The 19863-nt window shown below is 45.5% G+C and overlaps 1 protein-coding gene across 13 annotated transcripts in view; it reads left to right on the forward strand.

Annotated features, from left to right (window-relative positions):
• The window catches only part of C7H2orf88 (chromosome 7 C2orf88 homolog), a 40878-nt gene that overhangs the window by 16702 nt on the left and 4313 nt on the right, over window positions 1-19863 (forward strand). Inside the window, exons 3-7 of one of the 13 annotated variants that reach the window (XM_048309022.1) lie at window positions 3383-3422; window positions 4552-4626; window positions 16234-16306; window positions 16889-16965; window positions 18827-18928. Coding sequence is in view for 4 of the 13 variants with exons in the window: in XM_048309019.1 (XP_048164976.1) it covers window positions 11410-11448; window positions 16234-16306; window positions 16889-16965; window positions 18827-18928 (291 nt within the window). In the remaining 9 variants the exon portion in view is untranslated. Of the gene's footprint in view, window positions 1-3382; window positions 3423-4516; window positions 4627-10861; window positions 11135-11162; window positions 11449-16233; window positions 16307-16888; window positions 16966-18826; window positions 18929-19863 lie in introns of those variants that run through there. The other 12 variants (XM_048309024.1, XM_048309021.1, XM_048309025.1 and 9 more) reach the window with 12 other exon arrangements.

Genomic DNA, 19863 nt, shown 5'->3' on the forward strand with positions numbered 1-19863 from the left:
TCACGTGCACTTCTGCTTGTATAACAAAACCAGCATCAGTTCATACTGCCCGAGGTGTGCTCTTTTGTAAGCCAGAGCTTGCTGGAAAATGGACGGAGGTTGGAGCTACCACTATTAAACATCCATGGATAAATTTTGTAGCCTTGGTTGTTTTTTGGCAGGCTTCTATAAACAAGATTTTGCCTTAGATCCAAGTTTTCCTCCAGTCTAAACCCTATTTGTCTTTGCCTAACCCAATGCTTAGGCATCACCTCTCAGGGCATACTGGCAGTGTATTGTAGGTCTGACTTGACCCTAGCTCCAGCCCTGGCTTAGCTCAGCAGCCTCTGCCAGTCCCAAACCTATGAGTGCACCCACCACCTGTCAAAGGTGAATGCTATATCTCAATTAACACTAAAACCTAGGTATTAATCCTGATGTTATTCTGTCTCAAAGCTTATTCCACAAACCCTTTACTATTCAAATCATGCCATCTCAGTTTCTAGATTTTTTTTAGCAGTAGCTAATCTTTAGCTGCAATGGCTTGTTTAGAATTATGCATATTAACAGATCAAATACTTTGAGTCTTTTTAGTCATAAAAACTTTTTTATATGCGCTCAAGATTAGCTTTTCTTCAAAGCCTTGCCTTAATGAAGTAAATGTGTAGCAAGCTTATGCCATCTAACTCCATATTCCAACTGAAATATTCTTGCCACTGCTATATTAAAGGTAGGAATGGATATCATAAGATTAATGGGAAATTGGGAAAAATGAGACTTGAAGAACTCTAGTCCAAAAGGGGCGCCTGAAATGTGAGCTCATGCTCTGTTGAGTCTCGCAGCGTCACCATTACACAGACTATCCATGACTGACATTTATTTCAGCAGAGGTGTTCCACTTGCTCATGATGTCCTCAAGACAGTTGTGTTCCCCCAAATAAATGACTTTTTCAATGTTAAAAGTTATTTTTTTCTTCTTGAAATCAAATTGCAAAGTTATGTGTATAGGGATCTACCTATAGACTGAATGAAATTCATTATTTGGTTCTTTGCTGTTATGTGGTTATAGATAATATTTCTAGTTACAGCCTCCAAAAAATGTTTTTGCATCTTTCTATTTGATCTATATAATGTCATAAACTTCCCTGTCTGATTTGAAGACGATGCAGCTGAAAACCTCGTGATAAAGTGGAAAGGACATCTAATATTGGATGGTATCTCAGATAAGACAATTAGAACATTTGGGTATTGAATAATGTCTGGAGACATCAAAATATTTAGTATGTGAGGTAATCATGATGACACTGTTGGTAAATTAGACTCTTCTGAAAATGAATTTCAAATTCATCTTCTCATTTCAGTGACAGATGAAGTCATTTTGTGACTTTATGTGCCGGTTTGGACAAATTTGGAGGAAAAATATCCTCCAATAGAAAACAGGTTACAACCAGCCCTCCCCCGCCAGGTTCCGTATAAAGGCACAAAGTTAACTTCTGGACATAAAGCAGCAATAGGGGATACACATCATAAAGTCACCCCAAGACACTTTATAAAAGAATTTATTTTCCATTTGTGCTGCAAAAGGTGATGTTGGTGTATGAGAAAAAGTGTACAGAGGGCTTGATCTCAGTCAGCAAGGCAATTTAGGGAAATGGAAGTTTTCAGCAGCAGCAGTAGCTCAAATTCAGTCATCCATAAATCTCCCCGAGGGATGTGATTCCTCAGCATCTGTATCCTTCAGTCCCCTGTCGTTGCTTTAATGTATCCTCTGAAGGAGTCACTACCCCGGCTTCTTCCTAAGGCATCTTCTGTCTCATTTCCTATTTGAAAATGCATTTGCCCTGTGCTCAAAGGAAGCCAGTTTTATTGCCCACCTCATTAGGGCACTGAGCAGTTCAGACTGCATGACAGGAGCAGTCTTTGGTGGTCTCTCCACAGGCTGCCTGTGATATCCCTGAGAGTTGGGGGGGATGCATGCCTGCCCTCAAGGAAGATTGAGAGAAGTGGGCCAGGCTCTTAAAGCAGCAAAAGCCATCACCACTGCTCTTATGGCAGCAAGAGTTCACCCTTTCACATGTTTGTAGTGCTTAATCGTTCAAGGTGGAGAACCTGGTCTCACAGAGAAACATGGTTTGGGGACTTACTACAGGTACTAGGAAAAACTCTCAATTTCACACCCATTCATCATCTTTAGCCTAGTCCCTAAAAACACACGAAGAATATGTTTTAGGGGATGAATTAGTTCTTAGGGGCAGGATGACTTACTATGAGCAAAGCTGGGATGAAATAATGTGGTGGGTTAAGCTCAGTTAACAGCCACACACCCACCTGGCTGCTCATACCCTCCTCTCTCCTGATGGATCTGAAGAAAGTAGGAGGAAGGAAAGACTTGTGGATGGATATAAAGGCAGGTGCAGCCAAAGCAAGGTGTGAAAGCAGGGCAGAGGGGGAGGAAAAGGGAGGAGTTGTTGCTCATCATAATGCTGATCTCAGTGTGGAAATTTGAAGGTACAGATGTTGGTACAACATTCCTCTGAAACATACGACTTCTCTACATTAAGTACATTAACGTCCACAGATGTTACAAAATTTGGGGGAGCAGGGTTTTAGAGTGTCACTGTTCTGCTGATCTACAACCTCACCTGCAGTGATGTCTGTCTTTATCTCTGCTGGGAGGCAATTTCCTGTTTAATAATTAATTTTAGTATCTTTTTGGAGCAGGAGCCCTGACAGTGATTTTTATTTTGGAGAAGGAAATGTTATGGCAAGATTGGGCCTTACATTCCTCTTATTTCTCTGTATTGTTTCCTTTTGTGTGGCAATTTTTGTACAGCTACTGCTTTGTTGGTGCCCTCAGGGCTCTTTGTTTTAGGCGTGCCAGCAACCGTCTTTCAACATGATTCTTGCTTTTTTCCAGCTAATATTTGACTGTCACGAAGCTATAATTTTCAGTGTAGAAAGAAGATGGCTTTGTTTGCAGCTCTATGTCACAGGGAAGCCTGATCTGGTGGTGTATTGCAGTGCACATCCCAAAGTTTGAGTTTATTCTAGGAGAGATCTAAATGCAAAACATCTACCCGCTTTTTCTCTGTCCGGCTTCTCAGCTGACTGTAATTCTGGTGGGTGGCTTTTCAGTCACAAATCTCCTTTGATCCTCTTTGCAATATTCTAATGCCTCATGTTTGGTTAATCCTCTTGCTGTGCTGCTGCCTGGGTTTTCCAGGGCTGCAGTTTGCATGTCTGCCTAGGCCTCATGCCTTAGTGCTGTTAGGTACTGATAAAAAATTAAGTAAAAGAGGACTTGCATATAAATTAGGAATATTTCTGTGGCTGGTATACTACCTTATTTGAAAAAAAAAGTGAATAAGATTTGGTATTTATTGTATCTATTTATGTTTTCCAGCCCTGTGCACAGGGTAAGGATGGTCTCTGCTCACCAGGAGGTAAGTGCCTGGCTGCACAGGCTGGTGCAAACCACACCAGGGCTGCTCAGGCTGTGGGGTGGCAGAAGCCACATGTGTCCATAGTCAATGTATGCTCAGACTCACTGCTGACCTCCTGCCAAACACAGTCTTCAGTTTCATAAATAGACTGAAAAAAAGCAATAGCTGCCTCTTCCCCAGGCAGAGCTCCTGGGGGGGTTTGTTGCTGCTGTTTCAGTTTTCCTCCATGATGAATGTGCAGTGCTGCTGTGGTGATTTAGCACTCGGCTTCTGTGTGCACCACAGAAGGAGCCATCATGAAGAAAGGTTTCTTAGAAAAAAACACCCCTAATTATTGCTGTGGCCCCAAGATCAGCCCTTGGCCTGAGGCCATTGTGTGTGGGGAACAGGGTGCACTCCTCTGTTACTGCAGGGCCCAGGTCAGGGCTCACTGCCAGTGAGTATTCCTTAGCTGAAATGCTCAATCTCCTCCTGCTGGAAGAAATTCCACTCTTCCAGAAAACTGTCATCTCCAGTGAGAATTAGTGCTCAATTTTTTGGCTGCTTCTGAATTCCTTGGGTGTCTTTGCTCTGTGGTTACTCAGAGACACTGATCTCACTGCCCTTGGGGAGAGTTTGGACAGTCCCGAGGAGTCAGCACCACTCTCTGTTCCAGGACACAAAACCTGGAAATCCCCAAGAGCACAGATTTTGTTTTAAAGATTCCTAAAATTGCCCAAATGGATTTCCACTACAAACTTTCTAATGATTTCTGGATTAATTATGCAAATGGAAACAAAAGCATCTAACAACTAGTACAGTCAGTTGAATAAACATTTGTGCTGTGTAGAAATGCGTCATTTATTTTCTTGATTATCTTAGCAGTTTCCCAGCCTAAATGATTCTGTGATTCTGGTTTCTTCTTTTTTACTTTGATGGTAAGTATAGGTTGTTCTATGGGAGAAAAGAATACCCACCTATTCCATCTCTTTTTTTTTGAGCAGAGTGCCTTTATAGTGTAACTTTGTCATAATTATTTTTTAGCAAATTTTTAAGCATCTAGGCAAATTCTAAGTAAATAATGTTGGTTTTTTTCATGGAAAATTTTGCAAATATGATGGTTTAAGCAGTTCTAAATATCTTTGCACAGATGTTGCTGACTGGATGAAATGAATTTCTGCAACTCAGCCCGTATCCAATGAAGTCCTGCAGGATACACTGAAGTGTAAGTACATGAGTAAAACTGAGCATGTTCTTCAAGTTCTGCTGCTAAATGGGATATTTTATCAATTAAAAAAAAAAAAAACAAACCAAGTCCTTCCCCAAATGTCTCATAGTGATAATCACAGAGTGCTGGGGGTTCTTTAATGGGTACAGAATTCAGTGCATACACTGATTTTGTGTTTCTTCTTTGAGTTATAGCAGTACATGCACATCCAACTAACACCAAAAGAATTAAAACTAATAGCAATGGGCTAAACCTATTTTAAATATTCAGGATCTCTTCATACAAGAAAGTGGAATTAGGCTTTATATCTATATTCTGTTATATTTTAACTTAAAAACTATCAAACCTTTTTTTGAAAGCAGGAGGATGGCACATTCCAAAAATAATCATGACATAGAAATCAATGTTGTGCCCTAAGGTTTAGAGCAATTGTGCAATCCCCACTGTCATGTACTTTTGGTAGTAACAGAGTTGAAAATTAGGGCAGCACTGAGTGACTTCCATGGCATGTGCTCGGGTATCCTGCAATCATATTTGTCCTTACTTTTAATCAACCTGGTTGCAAACAAGAAGGAAATATTCTAAGAAAATAAAAGCTCTGAGAAAAGGCTTTGGTAAATCTCAGTTCTACGCAGAACAGCGAGAGCAGCTGAGAGCAGTGTATAATCAAAGAAGAATTAGGTAAAAAAAAAAGAAAAATCCATAGCTGAGGAAAGGAACACCTTTCCCAGGCACAGAGTTTTTGAAAATAGAGCCTTTGTTTAGATGGAGGTTCCTTAGTCTATAAAGCTGTGTTGCAGTGACCTGCTTTGCATCATGGGTTTGATTTTGAAACTCTACCTAAGTACTTATTACAAGGTATTCGCAGCATAACAGGTATAACTTCAAGGCTTTTGGATTATTAGAAGATTTTAGTTACTAACAAAAATCTTCAGGGCTTTCTAGCTCTTTAGACTCCATATTGATTCTTCTCAGACTGCGCAACATTTTCCAACCCGTACCAATAGTGGATTACTGCACGTATAAATAGATTTTGTAAAGTCACCGTGTGGCTGTGGGCATGCTGGGGGGAACACCTGGGGCAGAGAGTGCTTGTCATGGCTTCCCTTTAACTCTTCAGCTGAATTAGAAATCTGTGCCTCAGTAAAGCCCTCCCTAGTACCAGTGTATAGTTAAAAAAATGAACTGAGAAACAGAGCAAGTGTTTCAGCCAGTGACCTCTGATGAGGGATTGAGTTGGCATTTGGATTTGGATAAATCCATGGAGTTTTGTAGCCCTTTTTTGAATGCCACATTCCTTGTCAGTGGGTTCTTAAATGAACTTAAGCACTGCTTGGGAAAAATGATTGTATTTTCTCTGCTTTCTGTCGGGAAGGCAGGGAGAATCTGAGCCAGCATCTGTGGTGTGCAGGACTGAAGGACTGACCATCCAGGCAGCACAATGGCAAAGCCAGAGCATATGCTCCTGCTGCCACCTGGCCAACCACACAACTCAGGTCAGAAGATGTGGAAGAAAGCTGGGGTTACTGTAAACTGCGCACAGGAGAAATGGCAGGGAGCTGAGGTATTGCCAGGCAGAAGGGGACATGAGTAGTCCAGAAATGAGAGTGGGTTATTGTGGGTCTATGGGACAGAGAGAAGGAGTTGAAGTCTTGGAGAAGGGTTTGCAGATGTGGAGGAGTTGTGAAGAGTAGCAGATGGAAGGGCAAGGGCAGGAACTGTGAAATTGTATCAGAGGGAGGCAGAAACCAGGTTTCATTTGTTCTGTTACCCTTGGACAAACTCATTACAACTTTGCCATCTGGTGCAGAGGTTGTTAAGTGACAAATTTTAACCCAAAAGAAGTAGTTTAGTAGTTTCTTACCCAGTTCCTCTGAAGCTTCAGCATAGCTATCATCCAGTCTGGGTACCACTCCAGCAGTACCAATGCTAACACCATTCCCTGGCTTCTGTGGTTCAGTTTGCAGCAGTTTCCTCTGTTGCAGATGTATTGATGCTGCATCCACATCACTCTGGGGTGAAGATGTGCACACAGAGCAGGGCATGCGAAGAATTTAGAGGATTTGGACCATGTTATAGGAAGATCTAGCAAACTCCAATAAGCAAGTAACTAATAAAAAAAATCTAATAAAATATATATCAGATCTTGTGACAACAAAAAGTCAAACTTGCTTCAAAACAACTTCTTCTGAAGGGAGAGTGCCTTCCTTACCCCTACAGGAAAATGCTTTCAGCCACTGAAATTCAGGAGAGGGGTGCAAGAGGCAGCATTTTCTGGCAAGTTGAGTCTCAGGAAAGGCTTTGATGCCTGTGTTCTCCCAAACCAGTTCATGCCCAGCAAGGGTTCCTGCACCCGGGCAGGGGGTAGGAGAACTTGAAGTCCCATAGCCCTACTCCATGGGCAACTGCTGCACCTCTGAGGCCTCCATTTTGGGGCTGGGGACCTCAGATTTGGGTATTGTGGTTTTCAACATCACAGCGCCCAGGTCTGGCCCCAGCCTTGCACACTGAAATGCTTTACGATCTAAATATTTCATCAACTGCCTGGCCTGTGCCTGTGGTAGTCATTTCAAATGGATGCTCTGCATTTAAAAGCACTGACTGCTTTGCCTCAGCCCAACATAATCAGCTGTCTTACAAACTCCACAGCTAATAAAATATTAAATCTGTTTTGGCACCCAGAAATAAATACAGGCTCGAGATTCTCATCCCATGTCTCTCCCTCTCCTTAGCTTCCTGTCCCTGCCACATCACACTGAGGTGTGGCTGCTCAAGACAAGGCTTGTTTTGGGTCGTGACACAAGAGATGAGCAGTGCACCAGGACCAGGGTATTATCTATTGGGATGCAATGAAGTGATCCAGTCAGGCACCAGCTATGCTTGCAGCCTGTGCCATGCAGAGGAAGGCAGCCTGTGGAATGTCTGCCCTACAGCTCCAAGTTGCTCAGTGGGAGCTGCATTCATTAAAAGCTGAAGTTAAAAGTAGAGCCTTGCATTAGAAACCGGGCTAGAATAATAAAGAGCACAGTAGCCATAAACCTATACAAAGATATTTATAATTTAGTTACTAAATTCTTGTTAAAAAACAGGAGATAGTTTAAAAATCACTGTTGTAATAATACCAGTGTGTTAATGCAAGGTAACCATGCCTTTCCAATACTTCATCTTGTTTTAATTCTCAGGGCTAGGAGTTTATTTGATTTTCTCCTCCAGCCACCTACAGGTGACCTAAAACAGTAATGAAACATCTGCACACAATCTACCCAGGTCAGCAGGTCCCAAGTCAAAGCTCCTTGAAATCAGAGGGCACAGTGTCACCAGCTTTAACAGGCTTTGGGTTGAGCTCCTCAGACCTGCCCTTGCAAACACTTGCAGCACGTGTTTAGTGCCCAAGGGGCTTAATCCTGGCTGGGGATCTTGTCAGATTAAAAATCACATGTGAGGACCTGGAGCTGATGTGCACCTGAGGTTGCCTGCCCTGGGAACTGCTGCTGAGGGTCGAGCTTAGGTCTCCTGTTGCAACCCAGCCCCAGAAACCCTTCCTTTGGTCTCTAAGGGAGCATAGTTCCCATTAGAGCTGGATGAAATGACACAGCAAACGCAGTGTGTACAAACCCTGTGCACAGCACTTGTCAGCACAATGCTTTCTTTGGGCTCCGAAGGCAGTAATTAGTAAAATATATGGGGTTTTTATTCACAGGTGGACTGTTTGCAAGTAATGAGTGTAATATTGTGTGCTGTTGTTGGGTGGTCACAACAGCTGTAGCAGCAACCCTTTCGTACAAGGAGCTGCTGGATTTTGTTGGTGGAGGTATACAGGGGTGGCTGCCTGCTCCCAGTCTCCCAGCTTTCAGGCTAGGGAGGGTTCCCAGCTGTTGGAGACCAGAGGGATGTTGTTCCTGTTTTTCTGCACCTGTGCATCCCCTGGCTCTCCCAGCCCTGCACAGTCCCTTCAGGACATGATCACAGTAGTGCAATGGATGATCTGTGACCAGCAGCTACAGTTACAGTGGTGTTTCTTTTGACTGATGTTACCAGTGTAGTGTTGCCTTCGGCTTTGAAAATGCTGCAAGAGGTTCCTTGGCAGGCCCATGACTGACTAGAAATGTGTTAGAAACCTACCTGACAATTAGAATTAGGCTTGACAATTGGAAACCTGCTTGGCAATAATCATTGAGCTGCTGCAGCGTGTCCAGGAACAGGCAACAGAGCTGGTGAAGGGGCTGGAGAATCAGTCATATGAGGAGGGGCTGAGGGAGCTGGGGGTGTTTAGTCTGTCGAAAAGAAGGCTCAGGGGAGACCTTATTGCACCCTAGAACTACCTGAAAGGAGGGTGTAGTGAGATGGGTTGGCCTCTTTTCCCACATAGCAGCAATAGATCCAGAGGAAATGCCCTCAGGTTGTGCCAGGAGAGGTTTAGGTTGGATATTAGAAAAAGTTCCTTCATCGAAGGGGTGGCCAAGCATTGTAACAGTCTGCCCAGGGCAGTGGTGGAGTCATCATCCCTGGAGGTATTTAAAGGCTTTGTAGCTCTGGCACTAAGGGACATATTTTAGCTGTGGACATGGCAGTGCTGGGTTATCAGTTGGACTTGATGATCTTGGAGGTCCTTTCCAATCTAAATGATTCTCTGATTCTATAAAACTGTTGCCTAAATAGATGGGAAGACTTAGCCCCAGCTCAGCACAGGCACTGAAAGCGAGTGCTAACTCCAGTGAGGGGCATGAGCACAGTGCCCAGCCCTGCGGCACCCCGGCTTTTAGCCTGTTGCCACAGGACAAGCCAGGGCCCAGCATGAGCCTCGTGTCCCCACGCCTGTCACTCTCAGGGCCAGGAGACTTCTGCAAGTCCTGGGGTGCTGTTTGCCAGCCCCAGCCAGGTGTGAGCTCTGTGACAGCCTCCCAGAGGTGATGCCCAGGCATGCTAGTGTGTATTGTGCAGTAGTTTGGGTGTCAAGAACTCCCCCAAAACAGGAATGCTTTACCCAGGATGTCTGTTTGCAGCCTCTCTTATGAAATAGTTTTCAGTTTTAGCATCGCTTTTATTTTTGAAAGTTGAAAATGTTATTTTAGGTCGCTCATCTCCTTCATTCTGGAAGCTTTCTTTTGGAATGGGGGCGTTTCCTAAAAAGCTTTGGTATAATTAATACTTCTCTGTGGTTGTACATGATTTGATGCTGCCTGACAGGATAAAATCAGAGATGCATCACCCAGGCCTCTTCCCCAGTCTTTCCCACTGTTTGCTTTGCTTTAACACTCACCAGTCCTTGCATGCTCAACGTGTTTTGGCACCTCAGTGCTGTCACAGGGCTGAGTGGAACACGAAATGGCAATGGCCCTAAGCTTTTATATGCCAACGCTATTCTTTGAGCATGCTTTTCTACATTTCACAGAATCACAGAATTGTTAGGCTTGTTGGAAGGGGCCTCTGGAGATCATCCAGTCTACCCCTCCTGCCAAGGCAGGGTCACCTGGAGCAGGGGACACAGGAATGCACCCGGGTGGGTTTGGAATGTCACTGGAGACTCCATGACCTCACCGGGCAACTGTTTCAGTGCTCTGCCACCCTCAGTGTAAAGTTCTTCCTCGTGTTGAGGTGGAACTTGTTGTGTTTTAGTTTGTGGCCATTGCTCCCCATCCTGTTGCTGGGCACCACTGAGAAGAGTCTGGCACCATCCTCTTGGCACCTGCCTTTGAGATATTTATATGTAATGATGAGATCCCCTCTCAGCCTTCTCTTCTCCAGACTAAACAGGCCCAGCTCCCGCAGTCTCTCCTTGTAAGAGAGATCCCTCATCATCTTTGTGGCCTCCGCTGGACCCTCTCCAGTAGCTCCTCTTGTTTTTGTACTGAGGAGCCCAGACCTGGACACAGCACTCCAGATGTGCCTCACTAGGGCCGAGTAGAGGGGGAGGAGGATTTAAAGGAGGAGAAGCCAATGGGAGGCGGCTTTCCGCCTGGGTGTTTTTTCCCCCTTTTTCCCTTACTTTAAATGGCAGGGCCGGTGCGGGCGCTGAGGCGCGGCGGCCGCGCTGCCCGCGGGCGGGGCAGGAGCGCCGTGGCCGGGGGCGCACAGGGGCTGCGGGGCGGGCACAGGTGCCGGCGCGGGGACAGGTCGGGGCCGCGGCGCTGCTCCCGGGCTCGGCGGCGCTCCCGCCCCCCGGCCCCGCCCGGCCCCGCCGCCGCCGCCCCGGGGAGGGCGGGGAGCGCCCGGCGGAGCGGCGGGAGCGGCGTGAGCGGCGGCGGGCGCGGGGGCCCTCCCGGCGCTACCTGTGCGAGCGCCGCGGGGCCGGGCGGGGGGCCGGGAGGTGCTCCCAGCATGGACTTTGACGGTGGGTTTGCGTCTTTGCCGTTCAGGAGCCCGGAGGAGGCGGCGGCGTCGGTGGGACGAGGGCCGGATCCCGCGGGCACCGCCGGAGGAAGGGGCAGCCCGGCGGCCGGGGACCGTGCGCGGCGGGGCCACGCTTCCAGCATGCTGCTCGCACGGACACCGCCCCGCCGCGCCGGTATGTGCCCGCTCCACCGCCCCGAGCCGGGAGGGGGGATGCGCGGCCGCACCCGCGGGGCGAGCTGGCCGTGGGCAGCACTGGCCTTCAGCCGCCTTAGGCTCGTGTTGTGCAGGAGAGGAGGGAGAGCCGTGCTTTGAGGTGGGGTTTTGCAGGACAGGCGGCGGTGCTGCTTTACTCCTCCCATCATCTCGCAGCGAGGTTGCCGGCCGCGGACTCCTCCAAACTGAGCAAAGCGGAGGAGCCGCTCCCGCTGGGCACCCTGAGGAAAGGTGATGCTGTGGACAGCAATGAGAGTGATGCGGAGTGGGAAGGTAAACGGCGTGGCTGGTTCTCTCCAAGCGGTGTTCCTGCTGTGGGGAAGACGTGAGACTACTGTATTTGCTGGCCGAGGTGGTGTGAGGGTCTGTCAGCCCCTGCTTTGCCATGAGTACCTTTTCCAGGCTTCCACACAAAGCCTTATACAGAGCAGGTTACCTTCATCTGGCATGTTATAAAATACAGATTTAATAATGCAAGACCTGTCATGGCAAAAATTGTTAAACATTTAGAAATATTTTATGCTTTCTCATAGTTCAGTAAGTAGCAGTCCAAATTAGATTTCTAAATATAGTAATTGGCAAAAAAAGGAAAAATGCAGGGATTTATCCTGTAGCCTTAACAAAGTAGCATTTTTAACCTGAAGGTTACATACAAATTAGTTTGCTTCTGAACATCACATTCTGCTGAGAACATTTTTGCTTTAAAATCACCTTGGTTTGTACAAGTTGCCCAAGGGGTTGGGCAGAGCCTCATGACGCTCGTGTCTCTGGGTACAAGGTGTTTCTGTGGGCAGGGTCCTGGGGGAGAGACAGCTGGCAGCAGTGCCAGGCTGTGCGGGCACGGCTGCCTCGCCTGGCTGCCGGCCTTCCCGCTTCTCAGGCGCGAAGGCGGCAACTGCTGGAAGTAGGAGCTGGCACGTTAGGAGTGATGGAATTCAAGGAAACAAATACCGGGGGAGAGCCGTGAGACAGAGTGATTTTTAAGGCTGACATAGTTCTTCGCTGAGACTCTGGGCACTTTTTGTACAGTTGGAGCATCTGGTTGTTAACTCCTCACTTTGTCCTCTTACTCCTCAATTTGTGCTAATCAGTAGTAACATAGTTGTGGTTTTAAAATGTGGGGCTGTGTTTTCCTGTACCTTCTTATGTGAGATGTGGAAAAATGGCTTTTCTGGTGTATTCCTAATTCCCATTCTTGTAATATATACTATTACCTTATAGTTGGGCTTCTGGAGATTAAAGAACAGAATGGGGTTGTGTGCTGCTTTTATTTTGCTTTTGTGTGGTTGATCTTAGGCAGATCTTGATGGTCTCCTTCCTTCTGACTTTCATTTGTGTTACTCCAGTGGAACCTTTGGCTTCCTGAGGGCATCACAAAGCCAGGCAGTGTCCCTCATTCATACCTTATGCTCTGCAGCTCCATATGTTCGTAGTTGAGTCTTGTGACAGCCACTACAATAAAACCCAGCCCTGTCAGCCTGAGAGACCGATCACTGTTTTAGCTGCTGCTGCTCCTCAGTTCCTGCTGGCAGGATCCCCAGGCTGGGCAGCAGCCAGCAATAGCTGCAGGAGGGGCTTTTCTTGCTCGTAAAGATTTGTGCATCCCTTTTCATTGTCTACAGCTCTGTCTCTGCCTGGCACCTGTGGAGGACAGTAAGGCACCTTTACAAACAAGGCTAGTTCCTGAGCCTTAGAGTAAGCAGCTTAATGTTTTAATGTGTTCCTGAAGAGGACTGTTAATAGGAAGGCTGTGGCTCCACAGCTGAGTTGTTGGGATGGATATTTTGTGGTATATGTAGCAAAATTCATGTTTCCACTCTAGTTTGTTCCAGTGTTAGAGCATTGTAATAAACCAAGAGGCTGCTTCGTCTGGACCTGGTGCTGTGCCTTAGAGCAGTCTAACCTCGGTGTGGGACTTGGCCAGTGTCTCTGACACCTTGTGTTTTCCCTTGCTGTGGGAATGGTCTTCAGACCATGGATTTGCAGCTAGTACAGACGGGAGGGGCTGATAATTACAAGAACTGTGGGCTGTGCTGACTAATGTGTTGAACCTGCATCCTTCTGTGTTATGCCGGGCAAGGAAACAGCTGTACATCTATGTCAAAAACTTTATATTGATTTCTGATATTTTGTTTCTGTTCACTCACCAGTTTTGAGCATTATTTTGTATTAGGGGTCTTGGAGAATTTTGGATCTCCTCTATCACTATTAGCCTCCACTTCCAAAGGCATTCCTTTATAGTTTCTGTAGTTGAGTTCCTTAAGTCTTGGCTAAACTTCCTGCAGATGGAGTTTTTGAGAAGCTCTGCATCTTCTTCATGCCCTTTCTTCTACAGCCTTACTCCAAGGCTTTCATTGCTAAGGAAATCCATTGCTTCACTGTCACCCACCTAGGAAACAGGCTTCCATCAATGGTAGGCATCCTTCTCCTGTCCCTATGGGGGTAGTTAAGTTAATGTTCCCTCTTGTCCATGGTCTGGCAGAGTCTGTACTGGTGCATGTCTGCTTGCTTACATTCTGAGACATTGGGAAAAAACCCATCAATACATTGTAAGTATTTTTTGTAAGTATATTCTGTCCAAATTTGGACTAACAGCAGTCTGTACAGCTGTTTAGACAGGCAGCTAAGGTAAAATATGAGCAGAACCTGTAAGAAGTTTTTAGCATCCTGTTCTCTGGTGTTCTTCAGGCTGCTGCCTGAGCTGTGTGTATGCAGTTCTGGTGAATAAACTGCTGCACTGGAGGGAGGAGGGAGGATTTCAGGACAGGCCGACTGGGTACAGTTTTACTTTCATGAAATTAGACAGCTACCAAGCACACAGTGTTCTTTGCTTCTAACAAGACTTCTTTTTCCTGGATGAGGAATAACACTGTGGCTGCTGAGGGCTGTACCTACTGGTATTGCTGTTCTCTGAACTACTGGTATTTTCACCTAAAGGTTTCTTTTTGGTACTTCATCTTTGCTTGCTGCTTCCCAGAGCTTGGGTAAGATTGCTAGAACAGTGCAGAAAGCACTTGTTTTTGTTCCTGGCTTCTGTGGTTGTGCACCTTGAGGAGGGGGGAGTCTGTTACTTGGTTTTGTGGGGGCTTTTGCCTTTTTTATTTATTTTTTTTCAAGTCAGTACTCATTTTAAATTTCCAGAGTTTGTCAGCATAAAAACATCAACACAGCTGTACTATTTAACCGTAAAAACACCCCACTTGCATGTAAATCATAAAGTGAAGTAAGAAGAAACATTTTATTCTCTCTTGGTTTTCCCTCTAATTTGAAGATTTTCATGTTCCTTAACTGCATTGCTGAAAGTGCTTGAGATGAAATTTGTCATGGAAATTGCCTCCATTAAGTAACTCAGTGTTCTGAGAAAGGAGGTTGTAGGCAGGTTGGGCTCAGTCTCTTCTCTCAGGTAACAAGCAATAGATCCAGAGGAATTGACCTCAAGTTGTACCAGGAGAGGTTTAGGTTGGATATTAGCAAAGACTCTTCACTGAAAGGGTGGTCAGGCATTGGAACAGGCAGCCCGGGGAAGTGGTAGAGTCACCATCCCTGGAGGTATTTAAAAGCTGTGTAGATGTGGCCCTTAGGCACAGGTTTTAGCTGTGGACATGGCAGTGCTGGGATAATGGTAGGATTTGACCTGAAAGGCCTTTTCCAACCAAACCAATTTTATGATTCTGTGATCAACTGTGCTCTTATTGAAAAACCTTTGAAAGTAGACTAGAGGTCTGCCTGATTTGGAAAAGCAAATGTGTCGTTTCCCCATTCAGTTACAAACTGGCTTAGAAGCCTGGAAAAGCTTTATCAATTCTGGCCATGGAGGGGAAAAACCCAAGCCTTTGAAATTCCGGCACGTACCTCGAGACAGATAACCAGGAGACTTTCACTTCCACGCTAATCCTGCACAGCAGTTGCTTGCAGTTGCTGCATCCAGCCCTTTCCAATCTGTAGCTCTTATCTCTTGTTGGCACTAAGCGACAGGAGAGGGAGGGGATGGCCCTGAGAGGAATGAGATCTCCATTTTTGCTTTTCATGTCCTGAGTTGTTTTGGGATATTTGGGTATCAGTGATTGCCTGAGGCAGAAGAATCTTTGATATTGTGCCTGTCTTAAAGTAACTTCATTTAAAACTTCATTTTCCTATGATTAGGAAGAATTGTTATAATAAATGTTGCACAGTGCATCTCCTCTGTAGGATTTGCAGGAAGCTGGATGTTAAGGAGAGGCAGAATTGAAAGCCTGGTGGATTGGGCTGCTCTGGGAACCCCTGCCTGGGGCTGCTCTGCTCGGAGCTCTGAGTCCTGCAGCGATGGAGGGGATGCTGTGCACTGAGTGAATGATTCATCCCTCTGCCATTTATGTGCCGCTGCTCTGCTCGGAGCTGCAGAGTATCCAAAGGCTAATGCCACGTGTGCTCCTGAATTACAGCCCACCTTGTTAGGGAGAGACAGAGGATGTTCTGGGTATTTTATGTGATTGGGTGCAGTTCAGAGGTGTGGATGCCCAAGTACTGTTTTGTAACCTCTGCTGCTAGGTCAGCTGGGTCACCTGCCCAAACTCCAGCTTTCAATACCTTTGTTCCAGAGTTGTTTCCATGATAATGGCAGCACTGGGATTGTCTGACTGTTTGCCCTGTGTCCTTGGATGATCGAGGTCCAGGTCTCAGCAGAAGCTCTGAGAGGGAGAAGGGAAAACAGGAGAGAACTTTTGAGGTTAGGCAACAGATGGGGCACATTACCCTTCCCATATCCTTGCTGAAATCCTCCTTACCTAGACTTGCTGTGGGAGGAGGTTGGCATCCTGCAGATGGGCATCCTTGCCCAAGCAGTGGCCCCACCCTGCACCCGGGATTAGGTGCTGTATATAAATTGTTGCAGCCTGTCATTCAGTCTAATTTATTAAGTGCTGTATCATCCTTTTACCTTTGTCAAAGTCAAGTTCTGTGTGGGAGAAAAGGCAGGCAGACTTGTGCAAGGCCAGCACTACAGATGCATCACCTTGGTAATAACGTGTACCTCTGACACCCTGGCGAGTGCTAAGCTCTGTTCCTGGGTTCCCTTTGCAGAGTCCCAGACGTCAAGCTGTCTATGCTCTCCTGGGGACACGGGGACAACCTGTTAGAAGCAGACGTGGTTCTGGTAAGTGGCACTCTGAGCTTCTTCTGTGGATACCCAGGGGAAAACTGAAAGCCTCCCTGCTGGAGGAGGAGTCATATTTGAGCCGAAAAGTTTGGCTCTGTCACAGCAGGAATTACTTGCTGCCTTCAGCTGGGCAGAGCTGCACATTTTGAAGCTATTTTGAAAACTATGACTTATTTTTAATCCGGTGGCTGCTGTAACAGAAAGTGTTGCAGAAAGCAGTTTCTCATAGCATAATATTGAACTTCAAGATTTTTTTCTGATGTTCTTATGGATGGAAAATATTTAAATGGCAGCAGGAACTTACTTGCTTATGATGGCTACAGATGTTGCATAACAGCAAAACACTTGCTCTTCTGCCTGTTTTCATCATATGATGGTGTATTGCAGAGGCCAATAGAACCCTTATTTTTTGATATTTCACATTTACCTTTTTGCAATTATTTTTATTGATTAAGTCTTTAAAAAATCCTATTTGTTTTTAAAAATGGCAGTTATATGATTAATGCTTTTTTTCCTGTATTTTATATTGTCTAAGAGTGAATTGCAGGCATCCTTTCACCATTGTTTTGTTTCCTTCAGTAGTTAGAAATGAGCTTATCTTGGCAGGAAACACTTTGCCAGGCTGGCAAAGAGACCTCTTAGCCCTCACATGCCAGGTGAGTTCAGCCACCACCCCCTCAATATTTTCTCTCTCTTTGTATTACCACAGTAAATAATGTAATAGGTGAAACAACACCTGAACTTATCCTTGTGAACTTCCAGTTCCAATACGGAATTGATTGTTTTTAGGACTGTCCTGAAACTAATACAGTGTTTGTCATGTTGAAGTGAAATGAAGCCTTTAAAAACATTTTGACTGTACATCCAGTAAAATTGAGCACAACTAGGAGCCTGTATTTTTCAGATGAATAAATCAGCATTTCACCTACTGTAAAATCTGTCTCTAAAAAGAGAAGATGAGTTCTGGTTTGTGATGGTGCTGCTTTAGCTCCTGGTTGAGAGCGAGCAGAGCAAGCTGAGCTCACTGACCTCTGGCTCCAGCTAAGCCCAGCAGCTTTGTCATGTGAGCAACTGTGCTGCAGAGCTCTTGGCCTGAGCCCCAAACCATCTATGCAGTGGTGTCTGAGGCACAACTGGCCACAGAGCAGAGCTTGGGCACTGAGAGAAACAGGCTCTTATCACACAACTTTGCCTTGTGCAGTTACTGGATGAAACATTGTGCTGGGAGTGAAACGAGCTGGTTTAATTTGTTGGGGTTTTTCTTCTCTTGGGGTACGAGCATTGCAAGGAAAGGTAGAGATGTTAAAATCCTTGTCAGAACTTAAGACTCTGGAGATGAGTTAGGCACAGAGGATTTAAACAGCACTTCACTGTGTATGTGCAGGCAAGGGCTGTCAGGAAAACAAGGAAGCAGCCAGAAGGTTGAGGGCAGCTTCATTTGCAATCATTTCTGTGCCAACAATTATTAACTCCAGTAGACCAAGCAAACTGTAACACTCACTGCAGTGGCTTGGAAAGTACTGAGCTCTGTAAAGACTGAAATGAGCAACAGGCAAGAATTTAAACTAAGATCGGTAACTTTGAAGCTCAACTGATTTGGAACAGTTGAGTTGTATTGTGTGCCTTGCTGTCTGCAAGCTCTGGAGCCCACCTTGTGCTCTGTGTAGGACAGTCTCACAAATGTTTGACTTGGCCCAAATGAAGAGGCAGAGGTGGTAGGTTCTGCAGAGGAAGATGCTGACCTTAGGGAATTTCTCCCTACCTGCTTTAGGCGATGTTTATCCTCTCTCTACTCACATTCTGTCCTTTCCATTAGACACTAACTCATCTGCTGGTGTTCCCTAACAGAAATCTCCAGTTGCACAAGGGAAACATTAAAGCACTGATGAAATACTAACTAAAGCTGGCTTCTATTTATCAGGCCTCCATTATAAAGCTCAAAAAAACCCCCAAAAAAACCCAAAATCCCAAATTAAAAACTAGAGCTCCAAACTTGCGTAAAAAATTCAAATTGTCTATTTTAAGGAAAGTGTCAGGGATAAACTCTGATAAAAACACACTGAAGCTGTGCATTACCTTGGCTGGATCAAGACTGCAGCTTTCAGGTATCAGCAGTGCTGGGTGGTACCTGCTGTTAGTGATTCTTTACCATATACTTGGAACTACATATTTGTCCAGAAGAGCAAGGCGAAGTGATTAGTATTAATGTTTTATTAATGGTAAATATTGAAATTAGACATGCACAAGATGTTACTATTAAAGCTTTGAATTATTTAGCTGTCTGAATTGCTTTCAGGCATCTCCTTGGCCTCTGGTCTGTAGGCACGTTCAGTTTGGTCAGTGTATGTGATGGATAGACGTAGGTATGAACCTCCATAGGGATAAATGTAGTTTCTTGTGCAGTGAAGGGAATCCTGCTGTTTCCTCATTTAATGACAAGTTATTCATCCAGTCTTTACTCATTTCATGATAAGTTATAGGAATAAAAACCTGATAGCTTGGCTCTCTTCTGTGTAGGGTAAAACTGCAAGTGGAGGTCAGCCCTTGGCAGCAGGGTTTGTGTTACAGGCCTGTGAACTACAGTGCCTGCCCCAAAGCACTGGGCACGTGCTGCAGCAGGTGAGTGTGCACAAAAGAGACTCGCTGAACTTCACTGAAGTGGTTTACAAATGTTTCTCTACAATGCTGGAATGTCCTGGTACAAAGCTAAAGGTGTAAAAACATTTGTATGGACTTTGTGGTTTCTGAAGCCCTTTAGGGCTAACTTCCTGCCAGGAGCACCAGCCACCCCTTCTCTGCTGCACTTCAGCCCTACAAACAGGTAGCAATGGTTTTTATCAACCAGCAACGAGAGGAGAGGAGCTTGTCCCAGGAATCGGGTTCTCCTGAGTCAGCTGCTAGACCTGGAAGTCCCATCCTACCTGTGAAGCACTATTTGCCTGCAAATGGGATTGATTTCCTCTGCAAATATTTGCTTGTGATCAGGTTACTGGATTGGAGCCCTTATTTCCTCCTGTGTATAAAGAAAATAAATAAGGCTTAACATCTTTGCCATGATTATATTTTCAAAGGCTATTTACAAAAAATCTTTAACTTTGGCTGACCTTAGCACAACGTCATTGGGTGAAGCTGTAGGGAACAGTTGGTTTCTGTGCTGCGCAGTCTTTATTTTGGCTGGCAGTCTGTTAACTCTGATAAGTGGGTAAGTGCATGCCAAGCAAAGTCAGGCATATCGTGAGATTCTGCTTTGCCTGCGGAGAGAAAGTAGCCCCAGAAACAGCTTTGTAGGCCAGTAAACAAAAATCCATATACCAGAATTTGGAGTCAACCAGTTCTGGATCTTGAGGAGTTGAAAGGGACCCTATCAGGTGTTTCATTTGTCAGTCTCCCTTCTCTAGATGTAGAGTTGTTCTGCTCTAGTGAGAAGAGCTCTGGCTCTGTTGGAACTGCCTTGATCACAGCAGGCTGCTGCTGCTTTCCCTACCCTCTCCAGGGAAAAAACAAAAACAGCTCTTGTTCCTTGTGAATACCTTCTGGTGGCTGCCCTGCTCAAG

This window comes from Corvus hawaiiensis, chromosome 7 (genome assembly GCF_020740725.1).
Source record: "Corvus hawaiiensis isolate bCorHaw1 chromosome 7, bCorHaw1.pri.cur, whole genome shotgun sequence".
Classification (NCBI taxonomy): domain Eukaryota; kingdom Metazoa; phylum Chordata; class Aves; order Passeriformes; family Corvidae; genus Corvus; species Corvus hawaiiensis.